A 27,215-nucleotide genomic window follows, 5' to 3' on the forward strand; every position below is an offset into this window, starting at 1 on the left:
CTTTGCCTGGGCGCATTGTTATTGTTTTTGTTATTGTTATTGTTGCTGTTGTGGCCGCTCTTTGTTGCGATGATTTTGTTTTATTATAATGCGAAACATATAAACATTTCACTTATCTGTGTGTATCTGCGAACGTGTGTGCTATCTGCCTTTGTTGTTTCAACATTTTGCGAAAATTGTTTAATTGTTTGGATTCTATTATCACATTCGGCACTCGCCTGCTCGTTTCTTTTCTCTCACTCTCTCTCTCTGATTATTTCATTTTTAATTTCAAATTTATTATAATGAATATGGCAAATTGAAAGCCGATCAAATTACGAATAGGCAAACATATGTTCCGCGACTGGCAATTAATAAAGCAACATTTGCATAGAGTTTTTGCTAGACGGAAATCCTCAGTTGGCAACCAATGAATTCCAAAACTATTCAAGCATTTTAAATATGTATTAAATGGCCAGAACTTGGAGTGACTTTAAGCCTCTTAACAGACGTCAACTAAGTGAGCGATTAAACAGAGTTCTTTAGACTAGATATACCTATATGTATGCACACCTTATCTCTGCAGCCGGAGCTGAATGAATCACCCGGTGAGACATATTGTTTAACCAATTAGTAACGATGTGTCAAATATCGCCCAGTGATATATAGATAAACTGGCTGACTGTCAGACTTTGGCTGATAAATCACCAGCGGCAGCAGCTGCAACTGCAATCGCAATTGCAACTGCAACTGCAGCTTAAATTGCAGCTTGAATTGTCACTAAGCTAATCGCCGGCAATTTCCTGTATTACATTCCCATAACCATAAAAAGTATTATCCTCGGTAGGCAGGCCAAGAATAGGGAATACAATAAACTGGCTCATTAGGTGGACAGATGGAAGGGACGTAACGACAGGCGACTGGCAAAAGGACACGGCACACAAATACAAATTACGACTCCCGGGGCAAATGAAGATGGCAAAGACACAAGCCGAAACGCAAACAGAGGATACAATAAAGGGTGCACTGAAGTATAAGTTTTATTTCATTTTTAAAAATTATGATTTCTTTATTTTACATCTTAAAGATATAAGTATACTTCTTACAATGTAATAATTTATACCTTTAGTTGTGACATTGATACATTAGGAGTACGTTGTACTAATGCCAATCCATTTGAATATTTCAATGTTGAAAATAAACTTGTTGTCTTGATAAATTGCTTCAAATTAAGCGATACTTTATGTTAATTATAATTGAATAAAAATCTATTAAACGTATATATTTGCAAAAGAAATAAATTGACTTTCTTTACCATAGAAACTTATTTTGAATTATTCTAAAAACAAATTTACGTAGCTCTTTGAATTATTTAAATCAGTTTCCCTAAAAACATATTTTTGAATATTCCCTGTTTTTAATTTCATAACAAGCATAAGAATTAATATTCCTTTAAGTAAATAATAAATAATTGTTAAATAAACAATCTTCTGGCATTAATTAACTCCAAATATTTGTATCCTTACAATTCTTTCCTCCTCTTTTTTGCCGTGTAAGAAATGCTGGTAATAACTGCGCATTGCTGGGGGGATCCGTTGGATCTAGCGGAGGCGGGAGTGGGCTTAAGTTACATGGGTTAATATGAATGTGCGCCGGCATGTCCATGAAATGTCCGTAGAACAGACGTCTGACTAGCAGTTCGCGTACTCGGCTAAACAGGCGACACACCGGGCCGTGGATGACAGTCCCCATTCCCAATGCCATTCCCATTCCAGGTGCCCGATCCCCAACCCCATTCCCATCCCAATCCCTGATCCCTCCCTGCGTGGCAGTGGCAGGAGAAGGAGGAGCAGCAGCAGGAGGATGGGGCAACTGGCGGGCAGACTTTCCCGTACTGCCTAGGTGTCGCTTTTTGTTGTTGTCTCTCTGTTCGCTTTATAATAAAAATGCAACCATACCAGTTTTGCCAACTGACAGCGGCCAACACACACTGGCACACACACTCCGCACAACACACACTCGCAGGGGCCAACTCGTTTACCCCTTCTGCCCACCACCGTCAACATCCAACAGCCAATAACAACAACAGTAACAATAACAACATCAGTAACAACTGCAACTACACAACCACAACTACTATGGGGCTGCATGTGAATTTGGTTTCAAAACAAAAAAAAAAAAAACTACTATGTGTTAATATACCCTGGGATCAAGGGTAATTGCAGTGCCAGATAGTGTTTGCTTAGCAGTTCAGGATGTGCCAGGATGGGTTATTGATGGGATCTTGAGATTTAAAGTAAGTCAAATGAACCAAGGAGTCAATTAAGTTATATATATCTCATATAGTCTGAGCTAGAGCTACAAATTTAAAGGTGTCACTGTGGATTTTGGATGAAAAATATGCGAGTTGTTAAGCAATAAAGTAGTATTCCTCCTCTATCCTTGTATCTATCTCTATCACTCAGACTCCCCACAGTAAAAATGAAACATCCTTTCCTGAAAAATATACAATATCTACCCACTCTTAGAGCATTCATAAGCCACTATGATATTACCTGCGAATATAGTTCATGTAGCAACTCTCTTTTCGCTGCTGGCCACGACCACGTCCAGGTCCAGGTCCACGCACCTGTCCCGTCCAGAGCCATAGAGCCAGGCGGTCTGCGATCTGCGGTCTGCAATCTTCGGCGGGTCTTCAGGTCTGCTCCACTCGGCACTCTCCTCTCTCTTCACTCCACCACACTCAGAGTAGTACCCTGATCCCGTAGCGATCTAAAATCCGCACACTCACCTGGGCCCAAGCTGAACTGCAACTTGCAGGTGTTTTGTTTGTTTGCTACTTGATTATGCTGCCGTCTGTGGCACTGCCTGCATAATAATAATCCGGCAATTAAAATATGATCGCATAATAACTCGACACTCGTGCGTCTGGCCGTGATTTATGGTTCAGCTTTTGGCTTATTTATAGAGATGGTCCAGCTAGAGGCTTCGTCTTGCTACCCCCATTCCCCCTTGGAAGCCGAAGAACCAAAGAACGTAGGAATTCTTCCAGTGGGGTAACTACTTTTTCGGCCGCTCGCCGCATACCTTTGCATTCGCTTAAAGGTAAATTGCTGTCGCCAAGCGCCAGACGATGTGGTATCCCCAAACCGACGGCCCCCTTTTGAGCCCCCCTTATTATTATTTTTGTTATTTTTTTTTTTTTGTTTTGTGCTCTAACAAGCCGGCCTGGCTCGTTTCGTTTTGGCAAAACCCAAAACAGAAGACCGAAGACTCGGTCGAGCGAGCAAGCGATAGGACAGGAGACAACAGAAAAAAAAGAAGCGAAAAAATACAAAAAGACTGAGAAGCAAAAAGCTAAACATTTGATACGCTCCCCCTCCAGGGAAACCCCCGCCAGTGACACGGCCTGTCCGACTGTTGCTTCTAATAAATAATTTTAAATGCTGACTACAAAACGAAGCCGGGCGAGCGAAGTGAAGTTTAAGTGTAACCCAATAGCCAAGTCGCGTTCTTAATTGCCTGCGTGGGATGTGGGGCTGTGGGACATGTTGCTCCAGTGCCGAGAGTCTGTCTCTGTTTCGTATGATGTGGATGTGGATGTTGCTTTTGGTGTTTCTGCTGCTGCTGCTGCAGCTGTGCAAAGTGGGCCAAGTGCCCACTCCGGTGGGTCCAAAGTCTTGACACGCATTCGGGGGTAGTTTCCAATGAGTGTGTGTCTCTCTGCCAGCCTCTGTTTCCCATTTTCATTTCCATTTCCATATGGTCAGTTCCTGAGGAAAAAAATGTGGAAATTTGAAAGATCAATAAAGCTGAAACATCTTCACAATTAAATAACTTTTAAAGTTAATTGCAATTAGTTTCTTATAAAATTTAGGAAAAATATAGCTTTCAAATGGGGGATGTACTCTAAATTATTTAAAAAACATCCTAAGAATTTTTCCCAAATTTTTCTCTAAACTTTCCTTTTAAACTTCTATGGAAAACCCCATATCCCTTACCCCCTCAGATGGATGGATGGCTTATGACGTCAGCCTCTTTGTCGCCATATGTCCATGTGTGTAATATGTGTGATGTGAGAAAAAGCATGCGTCATCGCAGCTTTTCTGTCTGTCGATTGCAATTTCACCAGCCCCCCAGACGACGACAACGACGACGTCGATTTAGAAGGAATCCAAGGGGTCCCAAGGCATGGCAGTTGGGGGTAGTTCTGCGTCACACACTCACAAACACACACTCGATGATAATTTCGCCTTGACACGCAAAACACAAACACCTAAGCACACAGAACGTACCCATATAGCCGTCGTACCCTTTTGTTGCTCTCGTACAATACTATACAATCAGAGAAACTAATTAATATTTGCCGAACAATACACGGCTAATAAAAATTCCGCTGATAAGATATTAAAAATAGACATTCAGCCCCATACTCCCTTCCCATTCATATCTCCCAGTGTCCGCAGTGCTCGTAGTGCTCGTAGTGCTCGTAGTGGTTGTGCCAGACTAAACGGCGTGTACTCTGCCGATTAGTGGAGTATTTCAGGGGGGTTATAAAAATGTATATAATGTTGACAGGGCTTGCAAAAATCTGGCAAAATAACACCCACATAATGGGGGAGTTTTATGTTGGTTGCAAGCAGCTATTTGTGGAATTAAACCCTCTGGGTAAGAGTCATAAAAATATATAATACAGCTGGAGGACTTGCCTTGAACAAGAACCTCCTTTAAATCAGGTTAATATCCTTGTTTATCAGACTTTTATATTATATAGTTTATAATAATTAAATTAAAGTGTTTTTAAAAGATAAAAGATTGTTCTGTCGAGTCTTATGTCTTTCATAAAACATTTTCAACATTTAAATTGATTTCGTTTCACCATTTATTTCATTTAATTTTTAATGAATTCTAAAAAAAAAGCAATGTATACAATTTATTTATATTTTCTCAGTTATTTATACATTGTTATAAATTCAAAAGCTTGATTGAAAACTTAAACCAAACTTTAGCCGCATTCCAAGTTGGTCAAAGAAATCTATGAACAAACGGAAGGAAGCCATGGAAGGGAAATCAAAGTTTTCAGACTCGTATTTCCCCAAACCCACAGAAAGAAAATACAAATAAAAAACCGTAACTTCCCCTTTTGCTATTCTGGGTATGGACAGAAATAAACTAGATTACTAATACGCCGTGTTGTGCCACATTGTGCTCGGGTTATTTACAGTCGGCAATTGCAACAATTTACTCAGTGCAGCCAGACAAAATGGCGGCAATGCCACAATGCCACTGTTAGTATTAGTATTTGTGTGTGTTAGTATTAGTATTTGTGTGCGTGTGTGTTTGCAACCTCGCTGACAGCATTTGGTGCGTGCCATTTAACTTGACAAGCTCATTTGTTGCAGCTACACAGCGAAATGTGTGTAGCGCACTGTGTGTACATAAATACATATGCCAAGCTGGCAAAAAACGAACATTTGTTTACAATATTTATTTATTTATTTACATTCTTATTGCCCTGGCAGGCAGTCCGACAATGTCAGCCGCATTTTGGCAGCGAATCCAGCGAATTCGGGAAGAACAAACAATTTCAATTGTCGGTGATAAACACTTGGAAAAAGGCTAACTGAAAATGTAGTTTATTTATTATAAGTAAAGATTATTACTTGGAGTATCTAGGAATAAAATATTCTTATAAAATATACAAAAGGTTGTCTAAATTAAAGGCAAGAGAATTGTTTTCCATTGACTAGAATTCAACAACGCTTTTCCTTTGAAATAAAATACTTTCTCAAGTCAAAAAATAATATTTCCCGAGTGTAGCTGCATAAATGAGGCCTCATAATATATGTATCTCCAGGCAGGGGGTATCTAACTAGCTGGATATCTGGTAATGTGAGTAGTCGGGCAGTTAAGCACCTTGATAACAACGCTCGTGTGGCGCTTGGCTTTGCTTTACTATAAATCCCATAAATCCAAAGTCCGACGAGTTATTTCCCTCTTTTGTGGAACTATGAGTGCCATGGGGGTTAGATGAGCAATTTGTAGTCGCAATTTCACACAAATTATGCAGATGGCTTCAAGTTTTTCTCCAGACTGTAGAGCTCTTCACTGCCTGCCATCGCTCATTTGTATGTAAATGTATTAATGTGCATTTATGTATTTCCTATGCAAAATTCATGAAAACTTGTAAAAAAAAAAAGATAGAAGAAAAAAATCTACGAAACCAGCGGGTTGCCCATAAAAATGGAAGCAAAATTTGTGATAATCATATGTTAATTTCAAATCAACGCTGACGTTCATGTTGCTGCTGGCACTCCACTCGTAAACAGACTAATTTATATGTGGTTGCGGGCCTCCATTTTGGTAAACAAAAGGATAGTAAATGTTTATGAAATTCTCGGTTTAAGTTGCTTTAAGTCTAGGTGGAAAAGTCATGAAGAAAAGTTAGCTGGAAGAGAAATTGATTGAACATAAAAAGATGATAAGTTGTGTTAAGATAAGTTGAAAGTTTCATAATTAGAAACATGCTTGAAAAGTTATGTTTCCAAAACTACTTTATAAAGCTTAAAAGTTCCATTATAATTTATATATAAATAATTGAATAAATACCTAAACCAAAACTCGTATAATTCACAACCATTTCCGATTGTGTAACTTCCCCAGATAAGGCCAAACAACACTTGTTCTCTGTCACAGATCGATCTGTTCATTAGCTTCGACTTGTCACTAGAATTTGGAGCAGAAGCAGCTGCCGTGATTTGGTCTGGCATTGTTGCCGTAATTGAATTAACACCTACGGGGCAACGTCTGCCCGTCTTTGTGGCAGGTTCAACGTCACGACACGACGTCAGACAAATAAACAAAAGTCCAGCCTAGCCAACGAAGCTGATCAAGTGCAACTGCACTGCACAGCAAGCTAAAATAAAAATAAAAACTAAAAGCCAGCCAAGTTGTCACACAAGACACAAGAGCTATGCCCACTCCAATTCCCTTTCCCATTCCCAGTCTCAGACCCATTGCATGTCAAAATCGAACACTGAAATCGCAGAGCGAAGATATATGAGCACATCAACGTGAATTAACAGACACATTAAGCGATAGCCGATCGCCGAACAGAGAACACGAGACAACGCGACAGAAACTCTGGCAGCGAACCCATAACGAAAGACTCTAGCAACGAACTTGGTTTGGTACGAAGACGACCATCCGCGGAAGAGCATGAAACGGAAGTCCACACACACACACCAGAGTTAGAGTCACGACTGGGGAATGTGGGAATGCCGGAATGCGGTATGTGTAGTGTGCCATATGCACAATGACGATCGCATCACTCGCATATAGAGGTAATATTCTTTATGGCCATATCGAATTTCATGCGAAATCATATCGAGCAGAACAAAACGGAACGGAACCGATACCGATCCGATCCGATCGGATCAGATCGAACAGAACTGGCTGTGGCGCCCAAGTGTTGTGCTGTGGACACCACACGAGCACCTGTTTGCTTTCTTAGCAGCAGAAACAGAACCCCTCGTCACACCTTTGGCTACATGGCACAAAGCAGAACTGAAAATATTCAAACAATTCGCATTTGCGTGCTAATCAATAAATTTGCCTGTGAAAACCATTTTGATTGCTGAAATCAAATGAAACTTGTAAGTTATCAAGAGAAGTGTTGGTAAGACGAAGTTTGGATGCTCTTTTTGGAGCGGTAGAAGCTTTAAAATGTCTAGAATAGGGAATAGGGAATCAAGGAAAACTTTATTTATTTAATATAAAATTGTCTTTTTAATAATTTTGAGCTACAAAGAGTGCAGGATATTTGCTCTGAAATATTATTTGGAAAGCACATAATAAAACAGTATTAAAACCCTTCCAAAAAAAGGTTTTTTGATCGCTTAAAACCCTTAGAAAAAATGTGTTTTTGTCACAAACTTTCATTATTACCAAGTTCTTTAATCAAAATCACTTAAAACCAAATAATGTATAATATAAATAATATAAATAAAATGAAATTGTATTTACTATAAACTCATTAAGTAATAAATAGTTACCCTTTCCAATTACATTTACCATTATTCTTCTCTTTTACTTCTCTTGATAATTTTTTAATTGATATCAGCTCTCAGATAATTTTTTGTATATTTTGTTTCTCTGGCATTTTGGGGAGATTGTCATTAAACAAATGTGCCAGAAGCGGCTACCAAAACCGAGACAACAGCAACAATAACGTAAAATTCGGGTTCGTGTTTCGGACGTCACTCGCTGGAATTCCCGTAAATCGTCTGCTCAAATTTGCTGTTTTGTTGTTTCTTTTTTTTCGGAGTTTTTTGTTTTTGTTTAGGTTTTTTTTTTGTTTGGTCCGTTGGTTGGGTTGTTTCTAAAAAATTGTTTACAGCTATACAGCGTTCATCTTCGATCAATAAATCCGGTTTTTTTTTCCTTCGAACAAAACAAAAAGAAGGCAGCGCATTTTTTCGTATATGTGTAGTTTTTTTGATTAACTTTCGCCTAAATAATTGCACAATAAAAATTGTGTGTGGAATTCCGGCCTCTTGTTTTGATCGCATTTTTTTACTCTGCTCTGGATTTTTCATATTTATTTTTCTGCTCTGCAAAAAAGCTCGACTTTGCATTGAAATAAACACACACTGTCTGAGGGCTGTGTCTGTGTATCAATTAATCGTTCTGTTTGCTATTTATAGATTTTGCGGTAAATTCGCTAATAATACTCGAATTTCAACGAGGCAGCACCCGCACTCTGAAAGCCACCATATATGTATGTCTGCCCCGAGTTTATTAATAATTTGCCAGCCGAACCCAATGAGCAGTTAAGAATAATAAAAATCATTTTATATATGATCCATGATTCTTGGCCATGACCAGTCTGTGCAGAGACACGGCTTATATGGCCAAGAATCGTTCAGATGCTTGGGTGACTAAGTCTCTGAAGGAAAAATCATTGGATTGAATTGGTTTGGATTGGATTGGATTGGATCTTGGGGTAATCTGGTGGCGGGTCCAAATGCGGCTGTGTGGTAAATGGCTGGAGCTGATTGGCCTGGCAATCAACAGATGATCAAAATATGTCCGAAAAGCCATAAGTAGAGATTTTGCAGATTTCGCAAATATGAATTGCAATCGCTGAATCATTAAGCTTTTCGAATCAAACTAAATTGGGCGATGATTTGGTGTAGGTTCTTAGTAGTGTTCAATTTGGGATCTTGTTTATAAAATGCTTATTTATTAATGTTGTTAAGTAAATTAGAAACTATATTTAAAAACAAAAACCCCAAACAAGTTTCCTCTACTTCATACCAAAGCTCTCTCCTCATTTCCCACTGGAAAACTCTGCTTTAAATTGAAAGAAAACTAGTTTTGATCATTCAAATAAAATTCAATTTCAAACCGCTTTTCTTAGAAAATAAAACATCACCCCAAAGTTATTTGAAAACTCAACAGAGAAATCTCGCTTAATTAAAGCGTACGATGTGTGACTTTTATGGAGCACTTATTCCGGCACATTTGGGATCGGCCCCGCTCTGTTCTGTTCAGTTTGGCACTCGGCTTCGAACGCTATTAAAATCGCATTACCCATCGGCAGAGTAGGAAGCGGAGGAGCCAGCAGGACCAGTTTGAGGTCTTCACTGTGGTCCTGGCACTCCGAACTTGGGCTGGGCCCATCGATGATGATGATGATGATGATGATGGCTAATAGCTTTGTTAGCTTTTGTGTGCGATTGTGTCTGGCTTGTGACTTTATTATGTCGTTCGATGCATTCGTTTCTCCAGGTTCCTCCGCTGAGCCCCTCGATTTCCCCGCACACGGAATTGGTTAACTCCATTGGCTGTTGGCCTGGCCTGGCCCATTGTCTTGGGCAATCGTCAACTTGGTTTCGGTTTCTGCCAGATGAAATTGTACCAAATACAGCCCCCAAAAGTCCCCGAACGCCTCTGGCCCCCACCGATTTGACAAATGTGCGTTTTTAGCCATCTCATTGTTGTGGCAAACAGACTTCAATATGCAAATACATTGAAATTAGTTGCCAGCCCAGCGATCGGATCCGAATCAGACTCTCTCGACGGGGAGTTGTGTTGTGTTGTGCTGTGTGGCTTTGGCTGTGGAGTTGCTATCAGCATCGGAGTCGTAGTCGGAGACGAAGTCGTGTCTTGTAGCTGTGGCTCTGTGGAATTTGCATGATTTGCCAAAGTCTGTTGGGGCCTTTTTTTTTGGCGCCGCTTGCGGGGATTACGACTGATCTCTCGGGGGCTTAATGGCCGTAGGCTGGGTTGTAACTGCCAAGAGAGGAGCCCCGGCATTCCGCTGTTAATTGAATTAAGCCAGCGACATGGTCCACTCGGCGAGTAATTGGCAGGACGGACGGGCTTTTAAGTGGAATTCGCGATGGCGCGAGTGCGATAGGGAGCGAGTTTCAGTCGCAGGGACAGGGAATAGGGACTGGCTACCTGAGGGTAGGCCTACCTAGGCACACAAACACTGTACCCATACCTACCGCCGATCATTAGAGGGCTCCGTCTAGACGCCGTCTGCGTGCCATGCGTAACCCTTTTGGGAGCCAAGGAAACCGGCCCAGAACTTAGAGCCCAGAACCCAACCAATTTGCCGCAGTTGAGAAGTGCAACGCAACCCCGAGTTCACTTAATTGCCCTGGCCTTGTCGGCTGGGTTGACGCCATGTCGGACGAACCATTAGAAAGCCCACACTGCACAAAAACTAAGACCTCACACTATAAAAATTAAATTGTAAACTTGTTAAACCAAATAGATATTAAAAAGATTGTTATTACATATTTCAAATGCCTTTAAAAGAAGATTTTATTATTTTAGATGAATTTAAGTCTTAAATAAGTTGATCAAAAGTGTATCTCCTTAATATTTCTTTCCGTGGAGACGCCTAGCCATAATCACTGGCCGTCGGCCATTTTAATTGGCACGACATCGTCCAGGTCTGTGAGTCATGTAATATGCCCTCGGATAACCACTTACACACATTATGGCGAGAGAGTGGTGGGACCCCAGATCTTAGGAACTGGACCTCGAATTAAATGTCCGCCCCGTTAATTTCCCGGCTATTCTTAGCGCCAGAGTCTTTGGTAATGATATTTCTCAACTCATTCACTCAATCGCACATTAACCCGAGGCTCAAAAGTATACAAAAACAAAAACCCGCCTGATTTGGCGATTTGAAAATTGCGTACACTGCACACAAAACACATGTGGCACCCATCCAACCATCCATCGCCAGGGGCATTCGAAAACATGAACAATGAACCCACACACGATAAGCCGCGGACTGGCGCAATCCAATTGAAATCAGAACACGAGCCTCGATGCTGGGCCCTTGACAAGAATCAACTAAGAGTTGAGAATCAAGAATCAAGAATCGAGAAGTATTTGGAATGGCACTCGAAGAGCTCTTGAAATCCGCAAGCAGAGGGAATAACGGCGACATTGAAGTTACATAAGTCGTTGCTAGTCGTTCCCTTCCTGAACGCAGAAATTCCTCTTTCAGGGGGTGATTAATCTCAAGTCTTCCCACTTAATCAAAGTCGCCTAACAAAGAATTATTTCCTAGAAAAGGGGGGTATTTATGGGAGGTAAGACTATATAGTAAATGTGAATAATTGTGCCCACTGATTTACATTGTCCTTGTCAACGGCAAGTTGCTTGACAAATTGCAGCTAATCATCGGGAGCGGAAACGGCAGCAACTAAAATCAAAGCGATCGTCACGTAGGCGATCGCTGCATTTGTTATTATTATTTTTTCGCCTATGTGTGTGTATGTTACGTTATCAAGTGCAGAAATTAACATATTATTCAGGGTACTATATAGTCCAATATGTGATGAGCTTAGGTCTTATCAGTTCAACGGGGAGGGTGACAAGTACCGATTGGGGTGGCATGTAGACACTAGAAGTTGTCCTTTTTTTAAAAATATTTCTTGATTTAATGTATATAGCTTTTTGGAGAGTTACAATCTATTTCAAACTGTTTTACTCTCTACTTCCTGTTACAAAATCTTTTAAAACCCTAAACAGGACTACTCTTCTCTACCCTTAATCAACCATAAGCTTAGGGTACTCCCTGTTCCATCACTTTCATCGGGCATTGACACTTGTTCGAATGCCGGTGACATTTGTTAGGTCAAGCACCGATTTGGGCCATTGAATCTCTCTTTCCCATATGTATATAGTAGATGTGTATGCTCTCCCGATCGTTGATCGCCGATCGCCGCTGGGTGTGTCACACGATCTCCGCCGCCGAGTGGGAATGGGAACGGGATCCGAGGCAGGTCTTGGGATTACGCCGGGGATTGGGATTAGCGCTTAGTGATTCACTGAGATTCGTATCCGCATTTGGTGCGATTGCGATTGGTTCGGCGTTTGGTTGGCGCCACTTTGAAGGCAGCGGCTAGAAATCCATAAAAAAAAAGTCAAAAAACCAAAGCCGAAAGCCAACCGGTGGATAAGTTGCGAGACAACAGATCTTTGGCGAATTCGTTTGTGTGCTTGTCCAAGACAAATAATAAAATATTATGCGCCATCGAAATTAATTATAACTCAAACAAGCATTACAATATTCCCTGGCTGGCGCCAGCCCCGTCAAAGATCATTAACATTTTTATGATCCGCCAGACGAGAGCGGCGAACAAAGAGCCACCACACATAAGGCCCATATCTGTTGTTACCTGAACCCATACACAGGCAGCCGGCCAAGAGTATATCCGAGTACGCGCCCATAGATCGCAAAACTAATAATGTCCAGGTTGTCTTAACACCTCTCTGTCGGTGCTGTCGGTGAGATGATTCGCAGAATCCGAGGGCTGGCGAAAGGAACCGAACCGAAACCCATATCTCATTTAAAGAGGAGTCGTAAAACCCAAAAACGAAATGATTTACTGGACAGGGGACGGGAAATTTCTCCCTCTGTTAAATGCCTCTTAATGCGGCAAGTGCAAAGTCTCTGGGTCAGATTCAGAATCAGAACCAAAACAGACACACACACGTTCGGTTCTATATTTAATTTGAACAACAAAGTTGCAGGTACAAATTGGTACGAGACACCTGCAGAATATCCAAACAAATATCTATTTTCGCCCGCTCCTCTGTTATTTTTAAACTAACCGGCTTGATCATGATCTTTCTCCACCAAAAACACAATTTCTTTCCAGTCATAATTCACGCTAGCCGCGCACGCAGCCACAGAAATAAAAGAAGCATTTATTGGGAAATTGTGCTGAGGAAAAATGAATAGAGATTTCCGCGAACATCGACCGCCTGTGAAAATGTGTTGCCAATCAAGCGGCCAGGGGAAATCTTCTGCGCAGTCTTCTTCAAGTGGACAGCAGCCACGGGAACCATCTGCCAAGTCATCATCATCATCAGTGTCATCACCAGCAACAACAGCAAAAGCCACAGCATATAGCAGACTTAGGCATATACCAGGACCCATCCTCGTCCTGATCCTGCTGGGCCTGATCCAAATCCAAATACAGGTAGTCGCCGCCGGATTGGGCCAAAGTCTTCACGGTAAGTTTCCATAAATGGATCGATCTATAAATATTTAAAAATTTAAAAATAATTTAGAAGTGCTCACTTAACAGGCTCTTGAAAAACTTAAGAGATCATTTGGGGTTTTTTATAAATAGTAACCATAAACGTTCTTTGGTCAAGTATCCCAAAATTAGATTTATAAGCCAGCTCTATAGATAGGTTAGGTAAAAATAAATATATATGGTTCCTATAAATATAGTTTATATATTAATTAAACAGTTTTGTAATTAAAAAAACACCTCAATTAATTAAGAGCTCAATTTCGTTAGGGTCATGCCTCATAAATTCTCATCCGTTTCGTTTTTTTTTTCGCATAAAAACATTGATTACCTCATCAATAATGTTTTTACGATCCAACTGAAATCATTTGAGGACTGTTTCTAATATCATAATTATTTTATCACTTTTTGGTCATAAATTTCGTTTCCAATCCGATCGTTAAACTTTCATCTAACCTTGATGAAGATCAACATTCTTGCCAAGTTGGAAAATAATAATAATACCCCAAAAATACAGCCCATTCTAAGCAGCTTGCCTGATTTCAGTATGGACTTATGACTATGAATCATGGATTTTAGCTGATTTTTACGAGCTTATAACAGCTGCATAGATTGGCTTTAGGAGCGGGGTTAAAGCCATTCCGATCGGTTTTTCACGTAACTTTTTATTTGCGATTGTCAACTGAGTCAGAATTCGATTTTTAAGAGCTTCGTTATGGGTGCACTCGCACTTTTACCGGGCATTACTATTTATTGCAAATTAACTTACTTACTGAGAAGCATTATCTTTAAAAGGAATTATTCATGCTAGAGGGATACTTATGATTCTAAAGTATATCAAAGTAAGAAATATAAATACCATATTCTGGTATCTAGAAATTAAATAATTAAAGTTATTATGAAGGGAAATACTATTTTTAGAACCTCAAGATTAACAGTTTAATTTAAAGTCTTATAAATCTATCTTTATTCTGGCCATCCCCTTTGTTTAAAAATCTACAAGCCAGATAATAGTTTTTAAATATTTTCAAGAATACTTAGTACCGCTCTCGACTGTTGTTAGGCGTCCGCACGTGCCCGTTCCAAGCACGTGCCTTCGTAGCCCCTCAGCTCCCCGGCTCTGGCCCACCTCTGACCCACCGCTGACCCCCTCTTAATCCCCTCCTTCCGCTCCATTGGCCGGCGCTTAATCTGCGACTGTGATTAATCGGCGAACGTCGCCGACGCCAGCGGTTCAGGGGAGAGGTCCGAAATCGGGGGGGGGAGTCTGCTATATAGAGACTATATATTGGCTACTGACTGAGCATTTCAAGCGTTGTCTCCGTCTCGGGCCTTCTTTTTTTTTATTATTTCGTCTGGGCTTCTCTAAAAAACATACTGAGTGGGATTTTTTTTATGGATTTTCGAGTGTGTTAAATGAAAATAAAAATCGCATAAATTAGATATATTGCAATGCCGATATCGGGTTACTTGAACCCAGTTCATTAAGTGTTCTAGTCAAAAAGAGAAAGGCGGCGCGCTTCGAAAACAAAAATTTAATTCTTTTTGGGGGGAGAAAATTTTCCATTTGATTTAGGGGATTTAGGAGGAGGAGGGGGGGCCTTGTTATAGGGAAAACCCAGCAGGACACAATCGCATAACAGGAAAGACTCGACCGAGAACAACAATCAACCGAGATCCAGGCATCAAAGAACAAAGCGAACCAAAAACAAACAATCGACCAAATTACACAGATTGTTTCTGGGAGGGAAAAGCTAGGAGTTGGAGATAGATCAAGTAGGAGGAACCATGATAATAACGCTGAATAAAACAAAGTCCTAAAGCCGCCCACGGAGATCAGAGAGCAAGAGGAAGACGATGTCGAGGAACAAAAAAAGGTAGCTCCAATGGATCTCATTCTTTCCTCTTGACTTATTCAGCTACACAGGAAGAATATAATGGTGACGTCTTCTTACCGTTGACATAAACTTGACAATTTTTAAACACATACACAATTTTCTGTACATTTAAAATATCTAAAGAATTTTTTTCTTAAATCTTTAAAATCTTATAAGTTCAAAATATATTTTCTGTGTAGCGCCGGCGTCTTCATTTATCGCCCAACCAGCGGGTGAGAGCGAGGGGGATGGCGCGCGTGTCTGTCTGTCTGCCGGTGTGTATGTGTGTGGGTATTTATCAGCACATTGCAGGTGGTCCTCTTTCTCTCTTTTCTTTTGGTTTGGGAAGAAGAAGAGCAAACTGAGCCTCCTGGGGTCGTGGCTCACCCTGTCCCTCTCCCACTACCACCCCACCTCGATCATTGTTTGTACCTGTCTTCCTCACTGTTTCCGTTTACCTTTTGGTCTGCTGCTACTGCCTGATTGTTGTTGTTGTTATGGCTTTTGTGTTGCATTTGTTGTTGTTGATTTTGTTGTTGTGGAACATGTTTAACATGCAATGCTTCGCTACTTTTGACTTAGCGCCAGCAGCGACGTCGACAGCAACTGAGGAAAAGGTAAAAACACAATAAAGAAGCAGCAACAACAACAACAAAAAAGCAAGGCAAGGAAGGAGAGTACTTACACAGAGAGAAATTAAGAGCACCTTACGTTTCATAAAGAGCTTAATTCATATGAAGTTAAAAACATTATAAGTGTTTAGTGTTTTAATATTAATAATATTCAATTAAATATTACTAAAAATATAATTTCTTAAAACTGTTTGCTTGTTTATCTTGGTTTTTATTAAAACAAAATTCGAACTTAGCTTTTTAGATGACATATAATAGGAATTTATGATTTTTACCCATTTTTTTCCGTGCACATTATACACACATTCCCATTTATATAGTGGCCTAATCTCATTGACCTGTGGAATGGAGATCAGCTGCATAAGAACGGGGGAGTTGGGGTTGGGCCTGGGATTGGAGGAATCCGTTTTGGGTCACGTGCTCGGATAAGATCTCAGTCGGTGGGCAATTTCCGGCGTTTGTACATGCCATGAATCGTGTTGTTTGTGTTTGTTTTTGGATTATTGCATCAAGAGTCAACGTCAGGGGGCAGGAAATGCAGTGGGTGGGGCTTATCTGTGAGGAAAGGGGATTAACCACTACCATCGACCAATAAGCACTATATCACTAATCCGCACCTTACCCTTCTTACAGGCTGGAGAATATCCTGCTCCAACGAGGGCGAAGAAGTCAAACTGGACCAGTTCAATTGCTACAACTGCGAATGCAAGGTGAGTTTTTATTAAAAAAGAAAAGCTACACACTTTAATTTCTATATACTCCAACCGAATCCCCACGCACACTTCTCAGTCAGCTTCGTTTTTTAAGGCTCCAGGGATCCTTGCCAAGTTTGCGAGTGGAGCTCGCCTTTTGGCCTCGATAAAAGTCACTTAAAGCGAAATGAAACGAAATGAAATAACATAAACATGCTCGCTGAAATAAATCTCTTGTACCCGGGTTCCTTCCTTCCTTCTCCTGTCAGAGCCGAGCCTCTCCTGCTACCGCCCTTGTTTCCATCTCGCTCCCAGCATGGGACGACGCCAGTGTCCAGCCAGCAGGACATTCAGACTCGTGTCATTGCAGTCACTACTTCCTTAGCGGCCTGCCAAAATGAGAAATACCGAAAATGTGTAGAATATTTCACGAAGAAATAACCAAGCCAACACACATTCATAAGGTCGAATAGTTTTTTGTACTACCGTTAGGTACAGGCAGAGAAATGTGTTACCAATATTGTTAATGGAAAATGTAATATCTATTTTACCAGAATTTATAAAGTTCAAACTTCGCTGAGATTTAATATATTAGGCTAGGGAATTATAGTACAGCAAGTAAAAAATCTAATAGACTTTATAATATCCTTTACCCAAGTCTCATTGGCTAATTATATTCAATATAATTCAACCTTTTTCGCTCTGTGCATTATAAAAAAAGAGCTCAAACAGCTGACAAATTTTTTTGCCGGATTCGGCTGAAATGTTTGAGTTTGTTTGCATTTGTTTGGCTTCAGCTCTTCTTGTATTTCCTCTTGCCAGCCCACATTCCCTCGATGCCTCTCACTCCAAAGCTCCCTCTCTCTCTCTCTCTCTCTCTGTGTCCCGGAGGCCATCCCTGTCCCTCTCTGGTGAATTTTTATGATCCAAGGTCGTCAAACGGGTTTCGCGCAGTGTGGGTCGCTCGGTGGTATTGGTGTGGCGGTGTGTTGGCAAGGGTATTCGGTTCGGTGTTGGATCGATCTCTATATGTATGAATATAGCCGATAGTCGGCAGTCGATCGTTTGACAAACACTTGGCGCCGCCGCTGTGATTTTTCGTCGCCAGCTACCAGGCGACGGCCCCTCTCTTTCACAGCCGTCTCCACCACCACCCGCCCGGCAACCCTTCCGCTCTTTACCCACCTGCTCTGACAGCTTCGTGTCGTCATTAAGCGAGCGCGTGCTCAGCTGGCTGATCGCTGGAGAGAGCGGGATGGAGATAGGAATGGTGATAAGGACAGGTGATGCTGCGACAGGGTTGCCAAGACACTTGGAAATTAATCAGAGATTTATTGATTTTATTTATTAATTAGTTATATTTCCATGATGCAAGATTTAAGTTATATTCAAAGTCTTTTTGTTTTTTTTTTTGAATAATATTAATTTTTAAAAGAATAACCTTATGTAATTAAATAACTAATAATTAAAGTTATTTCATAAATTCAATTAAATAAAGTAAAACATGATCCTGGATCTTAAGCTCTTTATGATTATCAACAAAATTTCAGGAAAACCTTTTGTCAGCTTTAAAGTCAGACCCAAAAATTCGTATGGCGTTACGCATCTTATAGTTACATAGCTTTAAAGTGAGTCGTAATTTTTTTCTTAAAACACAATCTTTATTTTCAAAGTACTCATATCCAAAAAATTTTTTAATCATCATAAAATAATAGTAATAATAAGGCCACCTAATTTCCCCCAGTGTAGCTGTCGTGAGCCTCTTGCTAATTTAGCGCTAAGCGCTGCTAAACGCCGCTGCTCCAATTTGAGCGGCAACCGATCGAGCTGGCGCCGATCGAGCCATCGAGCGATCCGATCCCAGCGATCGAACCGATCGATCGATCGCAGAATCTTATTTTCGCCTGCGGCTGAGCTTCATTTTGCGGCGAGACGCGTCGCGTCGCTTCGTTGTTATTATTATTTCCATTGTTGCTGCTGCTGCTGGCTGCTGTCGTCGTCGTCGTCAAGTGGGCGTAACCAAAATTAAAAAGCAGCAGCAAAATCGCAAAATAATAAAGAAAAAAGAATACGATACTGGCGCCACCTTACTGGGAAGGCGCCGTCGCTATAGCGGTCTCTTTCCGCATAGCTATCTCCGCCTCTTTCCCTCGCTGAAATCATTAAAAGTTCATGAAATCGAATTTAACCCGAGCTGATGCGATGCGATTTCTCTTAGTTTTGCTCTTAAAACAAAATGCCGCCAAAAATACACACAAATTCCTCAATGGAACGTGCAAGACGTTAAGGCCATAATGGAAGCTTAAAGCCATATATTCCATAATTTAATAATTAATACAAATAATGCAAATTTGTTGACATATGTTAAACTTTAAAGTGATCGTAATCGGAATGAATTTATTTCTGAAAGATCAAATGTTTAATGTGAACTTTAATTTAAAATATTGCAACAAAATATTATTATGTAATCCATTAAAAACTAATCATTTTTAAAAGGTAATCCTATTTAAATAATTTAGAAATATATATAATTTGTATAGACTTTTCTAGGATAAAACTTAAGCCACTTTTTGGACTTTCACTTTCTTCAGGAACTTGAGAAACGAATCTATCTTGAACAGGATAAGATAATCTATCTCAAACTTAGTACTTTTTAATTGTTGTTTGTTATAAAAAAAGGTTATAAATCTTTGGAAATAAAAAGAAATTCCTTCAATATCCCATTCAGTTTTTCGATTGCTCAAAAAAGGTTATCCCCAGTACTTGCTTCAATGAGTTTTTCGTACTGTGGGTAACTCTCGCATTATTCCCACCCATTTAAGTCGAAAGTTTACGACTTGCCTTTATTGTACGAAATATATTTAATATACGGGGGAGTATGCAGAGCAACGGTCTTTATGTATTCACAAGTATTTGCTGTGTGGTGGAAAATAGTCAAGGACAGGCCAAGAAAATGGGTAAATGCCACACACCCTCGAGATAACTACAAATTTTCGTTTTTATGCGAATATTATGCTGAATCCGCTGAATTCGCTCTTAATGGTTTATGATTTAAACGATTCTCGGGATGTTTTCCCCGAATGATTGAGCCGGACTTTTATGTCTGAAATGTATATTTTGCAAATGAAATTTGTGCTTGGGAAATGGGTAAACATGTGATTAGAGGATACAACAGCAGCGGGTGATTGATAAATATTAACCAGGAACTTTGAATTAATATTAATGAGACATTATTTTAGTTGCGACAGGATGAGAGTTAAATGGAAAGTGACTCTGCCTATGTTGTATCTACTTAGCCATGCCAGATTAATATTAATGAAGGATTTACGATCGCCCAGGGGCAAATCAGCAAATTGAAATCATTAGAGATCTTTTAAATTCAGTTTTTGCGAATATGGAATTCTAGAGCAAATCGGGCAAACCAGATTTGGTTAAATATTTTCATACAGGTCTGCCAACTCCTTTCCTGCAAATTCTTGGGCATTCCATTCTAAACCCGATACCAAGTCAGATTCAGCCTTTGATTCTTTTGATTCCAATTCCGATTTCGATTCCAATTTGAGCCGTAACCCACAAGTGACAAAATACACATGACCATAAAACCACAAGACTGTCATTACCATATTCACTTCGTGTCTAGAGCGACAGACTCCAGCCAACCTGGCCAAGTTAACTCCGAGTTAGTATGCACTGGAAGAAACTGTAAGTTGTGGTGGGTTTCTTCATCTTATTTTTAATATAAATTGTTTGATTCCCAGAAATATTTTATACGATTAATTTGGGATAAAACCCTATAATATTGGGAATATTTCCTAAAAATAACATCCCAATTTATCTAAATAGTTATCCCCCTTATTTACCAGTGTGGAGATGGCCAATAGAGCGAGCTGGCCGAAAGAGAGACGCAGACGGAGACGGTGTTAAAACTGATCATGTTTTGTCAAACGCAAGGTCGTTAGAGGCCGTTTGCAAATGCGGTTCTGCCACTGTGGCACACATAGATACACAAACACACACTAGACTTGATGTTGTTATTGTTGTTTCGGTAAACTGCCGGCGGGCAAGAACCGCAACAACACCAACAAGAGGTAAAACGCGGCCGGCAGAAATGCTACTTAGCAGCTCAGGTTGCCATCGTGGCGCCTTCTCAGCCATCTCTTTTCTTTCATTGAGTTTGGTATTAAGTTGGCTTGACTTTGGCTTTGGCAATCTCCAGCAGAATGCCTCTCAACTTTCATGTTGGCTGGAACAGCACACATTTTTCCATACCGGTTCCCGCGATTAAATAGAAAGAAAGAATTCCTCAGCATAAACAGCTGGCTGTGAGTTGTTGGCCAACACCGTAGAAGTTGAGATTTGTGGTGGTTGAATTGCGATTGTGGCCGGATTTCGGGAGCATGTGAACTTTGATCTGTCAGAAAACGGCGAGCGATTAGAGTGATATTCCATCTTTGTCAGATTATTGCAGTTTACGAGGGATGCACCGAGAGAAATAGGGTTTTAGTTACCATTTTTTAAAAGAAATAAACCTTAATGAAAGCATCTCTTTAAAAATTATAGGGAAAAGATAATAAAGTAAAGTACAGAATATGTATTTCATGCTTATATCTGATTAGAAAAATAAATATATTTAGTAGTTACATTTATTTGCTTAACGATTTAAACTTATCCTAGCTTATAAATATTTTTAAAAAATCCTAATCTTAACAAAATTCTATTCCGCAAATCTCTAGAGGTTCTCGAGCCACCTGAAATCAAATCCGCTATATTTTGTCCGTGTAAAAATCGGGGGGAACTGTGGGGGGAGTTACGACAAAGTCGTACTAAAGTGCCATTAAAATTCCAACTAACAACTGCCATTAAAACTAATACGATGATAAACATCTCGGTGCCTGGGACCCGCGACTATGCGACTCTGCTGCGACTCTGGGACTCGGAGATCTAGAGATTTTCATTTTCATAACAATTGCAAATTTTGCACGTTGCGGCCCCATCCAAATTGAGATCCAATCTGGTTTGCTTGCACTAAATTATACACACACAAGCACACAGGTAGGAGGTACGGTAGATAGATACTCATACTCGTATTCGTACTCGATACTCACATTGTTCATAGCAACTGCATACAAATTAGTGAAATATTTTGCCTGTTTTTGGTCGACATCTATCTAGATTTATAGATACATTTACAATTAGTGGCGGCGGGCTCCGCGTCTGACTCGCGGAGCTCTATTATTACGCTCGTTCTGAATCTGAATCTGAGTTTGAATCTGGCTTTAACCTGTCACAGGCCGGCAGCTGGTGTATATCGCACGCCGATACTCTCAAGGGTTAAAGGCAATAGGCGAGATATTGCACAAGCCGCCAGTTGCCACAATTTGACTTATGATCGACATCAATTCTAATGCGCCCCGCTGCAGCTGTCAGCGTGTCGTTAACAGCCAAATGGCTAGAAAATCCAGATGCATAGATACCTGTAGATATATATATCAGCATATATACATATATGTATATAGGTATGAACGTAGGTGGGCAGGCAATCAAGCCGAGGGATCAACTAACGAGATACGAGCACAGGGGAATTTTAAGGATAAATTATTGCAGCATAAATTACGAGGCTTTGCATAATCCCCAGCTGATTTTTCCCTCAGCCAGCCAGGCCAACTTAATCGCACAGAGAAAAAACAATGTAATTAATGGAATTTAATTTATTTCAGCAGCATTTTTGTATTAAAATTCAGATTCAGATTACCGAAGAAGTTTTACCAAGGCAAACAAAAGTATGTTTTTATATGTTAAATATTTCAAAAAATAAAGTTAGTAATTTTTTTAAATAAATGTTTTCCCACAGTGCATGTAACCCCAAATGAAACAAAAGTCAGAGCAATCGCCACGCCCGAAACTAAATTACACTGAAGGTTAGAGGGCAGAACTTCATTGAGCAATTGCAATTGAAATACCATAAATCAGGTGGAAAACTGGGCAAGGAGTGTGTGGGGAGGGGAGAGGGGGCAGCGCGGATGTGCTCCACTCCGTACTGGCCATAGTGCATAGTCACAAATCATTGGCTCAGCGGCTCAGTGACAGCCATCTTTCACATCGCTTAGCGGCGCATTTGTGCAAATTGCGCATACGCCACATGGGCCTGCTGTGAGATAAGACTAATTTATTGTTTATTTTTTATTTGTAATTTTCATTTTACAGAATGGCTTTGTTAACTGTCGCAATACCTGTCCTCCCATCGATGATTGTTACATACAGGAAAAGCCGGAAAATTCCTGTTGCAGCAAGTGCAAGGGTAAGGATCTATGGAAATTAATTATTAATTTAAAAATAAAATAAAAAAAAACATTTATTTTTAAACAATAATCTTAAATATGCTTTAATAATAAAGTTTAAATTTTAAATCATCCCCAGGTTGCATTTTCCGTGGCGTTCCCTACGAAAGCGGAGCAGAGTGGAGCGACCCGGAAGATCCCTGCAGGACATACAAGTGCATGGCGACTGTGGTCACCGAAACGGTGCAAAAATGTTACTCGCAGTGCGATGACAACCAGCTGCAGCCACCTCGCCCCGGGGAATGCTGTCCCACCTGCCAGGGTGAGTATTGTTCCCATTCAAACTGATATTACCCCAATCAAATCCAGTCCAAGTCGAAGACCAAGACCAGTCCCCGGTAGCATCAGTCACTAAAATTAGCCAGAGACACACCGCTAATGCCTCATAATCGTTAGACAAAAGGAGATGATTTAACCAGAAAAATAATGCCCTACGAAAGGGTATTAGGCATGCCAGAGGCTGTTAGGCACTTACATAAATATTTCTATATTTAAAATTCATAAATGAGAGCAGGCTAATCATTGCCCAACTCAAAGTAGATCATCAGAGATAAGATCCCAGCATTTTTTTTATTTTTTTCTTATTTTTTATGTCTCTATTAACCCAAAAATGATTTATTCATGGGGCATTCCGATATTCCAATATTCCGATGCTCAGAGCTTCGCTGATCCGCTGCGATCTGTTTTGATATGTTCTCTGTTTTTGTTGGCCCCGCTTATTTATGGGCTTTAAATTGTCTATTAAGGCGACAATGTCGCCCCGCATATTCCGATATTATTCGCCATTGCGATCCAAACAAAACAAAGCAAAGCATATCATCGGAGCCACAAAATCTGGGGCCTTCCTATGACGCTGCTCCTATGCAAATAGCGACGCTTGGAAACTTGTTTCGCCTTGTGGAAAATTTCTTGGCCCGCTGCCAAGCAAAAATCAAACCCAACAACTAAATCATAAAGTGTCTAATGTTGAATGTCTGCTGGGGATTTCGTTGGCAGGTTGCAAGATCAATGGACAGACAGTGGCCGAGGGCCAGGAGGTCGACGCCTCCATCGATGACCGTTGCCTGGTGTGCCAGTGCTCATCCAACCAGCTTACCTGCTCTAAGAAGACCTGCCCCGTTCTACCTTGTCCCATGTCCAAGCAGATCAAGCGACCGGATGAGTGCTGTCCAAGGTGTGCCCAGCATCAGGGTTTTATGTCAGTGCCAGGTGAGTAAAATCTAGAAAAATATAATTTTAAAAACTTGAATAATTAATAATTAAAACTAAGTATAACTTTATTAACTAATTTATATTTTAAAATCTCTATTTTCCCAGGCAAATGCTTCTTCAACAACAAGGTCTATCCCGAGAAGACGCAGTTTATGCCAGACAGATGCACCAATTGCACCTGCCTCAATAGCACCGCCATGTGCCAGCGCGCCACCTGCCCCATCTTAGAGTGCGCCCCCGAATTCCAGGAGTTCCAGGATGGATCCTGCTGTCCTCGCTGCGCCGTTGCCGAAGTGCGAAGCGAGTGCAGTGTTAAGGGTGTGACCTACCAGAACAACGAGACCTGGGATATGGGTCCTTGCCGGAGCTGTCGCTGCAATGGTGGCACCATTCGCTGCTCCCAGATGCGCTGTCCGCCGGTCAAGTGTCGTGCCAACGAGGAACTGAAGCTGCCGCCGGGAGAGTGCTGCCAGCGATGTGTGGAGACTGCGGGGACTTGCACCGTCTTCGGGGATCCTCACTTCCGCACCTTTGATGGCAAGTTCTTTAGCTTTCAGGGCAGCTGCAAGTACCTCCTAGCCAAGGATTGTCTCGGGCACACCTTTGAGATTCGATTAACGAACGAAGGACGAGGCACAAGGCATGCCAGCTGGGCCAAAACGGTGACCCTGAAGCTGCACAATCTACGCGTGAATCTTGGCCAGAAGCTGAGAATAAAGGTGAATGGAACCAGAGTACTGCTGCCTTACATAGGCACAGCTGGTGGCCGGAATGTAACCATTGAGCGGTTGTCCGATGGTGGAGCAGTGATGCTAAGATCAGAGATGGGTCTCTCTCTGGAATGGGATGGCGGTGGCTTCCTGCAGGTCTCCGTGCCGGCAAAGTTCAAGAAGCGATTGTGCGGCCTTTGTGGCAACTTCAATGGCAGTGCACGAGATGATCTCACAGGCAAGGATGGCCGAAACCATGTCGATGAGGAGGTCTGGCACTTTGCCAACTCCTGGCGCGTGGGTGGACCCAAGTCGTGCTCCCGCAAGCGCGAAATCCTGGCGGCAGTGCCCACCTGCGATAAGCGCAAGTCCAGCTTTTACTGCCATCCGCTGAGCGTGTCGCCGCTGTTCGGCGAATGCAACGAGCGCCTTAATCCGGAGAACTATATAGCCGCCTGCCGGATGGATGTCTGCGAGTGTCCATCGGGAGCCTGCCACTGCGACAGTTTTGCGGCATATGCCCACGAGTGCCGGCGCTTGGGCGTCCAGCTGCCAGACTGGCGGACAGCCACCAACTGCAAAGCGGGTTGGCGGCGCAATGCCACTTTGTCGAATTTCCTGCGTAACGAGTTCTATGGCGACTCTAGCTTCCGGAGAGGTCGGAAGCGGAAGAACCACCAGCTGCAGCTGCAGCAGCAAAAGCTGAGCAGGCACCACAGGCTCGGCACCAGCCACAATCAGCTGGAGAAGCCGGGTCAGGCTTCCAATCCCAAGGATAGGGAGCGGCAAAGGGATGAGGACTTCATAGCGAAGCATGTACCCAGCGGTTTGCTCTTTCCACGTGCGCCGGATCGCACGCCGCCGCCTCTGCATTAAGCGGGGTGAGGGGAGGGGAAAAGCATTTAAGTTTAGTTACTCATTTAGTTACTGCATCCATCCGCATACACACACACACACACACAAGAGTTAAGAAGTCTCATTGAAAGGGCCTCTATTCATAGCATACTTTTGGCGGCCCAGCAAGTGAGAGGCAGTCGAGGGATTCCCCGAAAATAAGTGATTACAAAGGGATTTTTATCAGTTTTTACAAAAGGAAATAAAAGAAAATTAATTAAATATATTTTAATTAAAGCCATTATTCGAAATTAAATAATAATCCATAACCATCAAGGGGAATCCCTCTGCCACCTAGAAATCCTAGTTGAATTCGCTTCCATGACAGCCAGGCAACAGTATTAAGCTGAACGGTCCTCTGGAGTAGGTAGATATATAGTATATCGGATTACTATATATATATATATATCCCACACATCATCCATTCTGTCGCCATTTCTCGTGTAGCCTAAGTTTTATTTATTTTAGTTTTAGTAAACAAAAAAAAGGAGTTTTTATTCGGAGAGCCTGTTGTTTGTGTGCCTGTTTTATATTTGTATTCCTGTATGTGTGTTTTTATTGTCGCTCTAAACTAAACTAAAAACTGAAAACTAAACACTAAACACTAAAAACTATAAATGATAAACTAAAAACTAAGCCTTAGCTAAGTGTACTTAGAACTAAACGCAATCCTAGCTGAAATACTTGATAATGTTTGCTTAAAATTTAAGCTCTAGCGAGAAGGAGGAGGAACGAACCTACCCAACAACTACTATATACTATATATGAGAATTGCACAAACAGTATTTTTTTGCTTAGTTAAAACTTGAAAAAACACACCAACACGCTTCCCCACTCAACTACAAGCTTCTGCTCCTACTCAAAGCTTCCCTTAAAAAAAAAACACTCTTAACCAACTCGAAATTCCGCTTATCTCAAATCGGGGGGAAGAATTAACCAACTTTTAGCCCAAAAAACTGTGTTAGTATTTATACAACTACAACTACTACTATAACGCCAACTATTTATGCACTTAACCGGAGGATAACCACAACAACTCTTTGCCATTTTTCAATTTTACAAATTAATCGAGTTTAAAGTTAATATAATGTACGATAATTATCTCTTTATATACTATAACTATAACGTTCTACTTGTATGCCAGGATCTGTAAATTTACAAGAAGAATATCCCAAAAACAATTTATAATACAAAAAAAAAAAAAATTAAATGAAGAAAAGAACAAAAAACAAAACAAAAAACAATGCCACATACAATGCAAGTGGATCAAATGAAATTTAAATATATAAAAAAACAAAAAAAAACAA

At 40.9% G+C, this 27,215-nt stretch overlaps 1 protein-coding gene across 3 annotated transcripts in view; it reads left to right on the forward strand.

Annotated features, from left to right (window-relative positions):
* cv-2 (crossveinless 2) overlaps window positions 1–27,215 on the forward strand; it is a 28,123-nt gene extending 908 nt beyond the window's left edge. For 2 of the 3 annotated variants that reach the window (XM_017166907.3, XM_017166909.3), the window contains exons 2-7: window positions 13,173–13,530; window positions 16,696–16,772; window positions 22,959–23,052; window positions 23,172–23,354; window positions 24,089–24,301; window positions 24,410–27,215. In XM_017166907.3, the coding sequence (XP_017022396.1) occupies window positions 13,248–13,530; window positions 16,696–16,772; window positions 22,959–23,052; window positions 23,172–23,354; window positions 24,089–24,301; window positions 24,410–25,890 (2,331 nt within the window). In that variant the 5' untranslated portion in view covers window positions 13,173–13,247 and the 3' untranslated portion in view covers window positions 25,891–27,215. Of the gene's footprint in view, window positions 1–2,179; window positions 2,276–13,172; window positions 13,531–16,695; window positions 16,773–22,958; window positions 23,053–23,171; window positions 23,355–24,088; window positions 24,302–24,409 lie in introns of those variants that run through there. The other variant, XM_070284239.1, reaches the window with a different exon arrangement.

The sequence above is a fragment of the Drosophila kikkawai genome, chromosome 2R (genome assembly GCF_030179895.1).
Source record: "Drosophila kikkawai strain 14028-0561.14 chromosome 2R, DkikHiC1v2, whole genome shotgun sequence".
NCBI lineage: Eukaryota > Metazoa > Arthropoda > Insecta > Diptera > Drosophilidae > Drosophila > Drosophila kikkawai.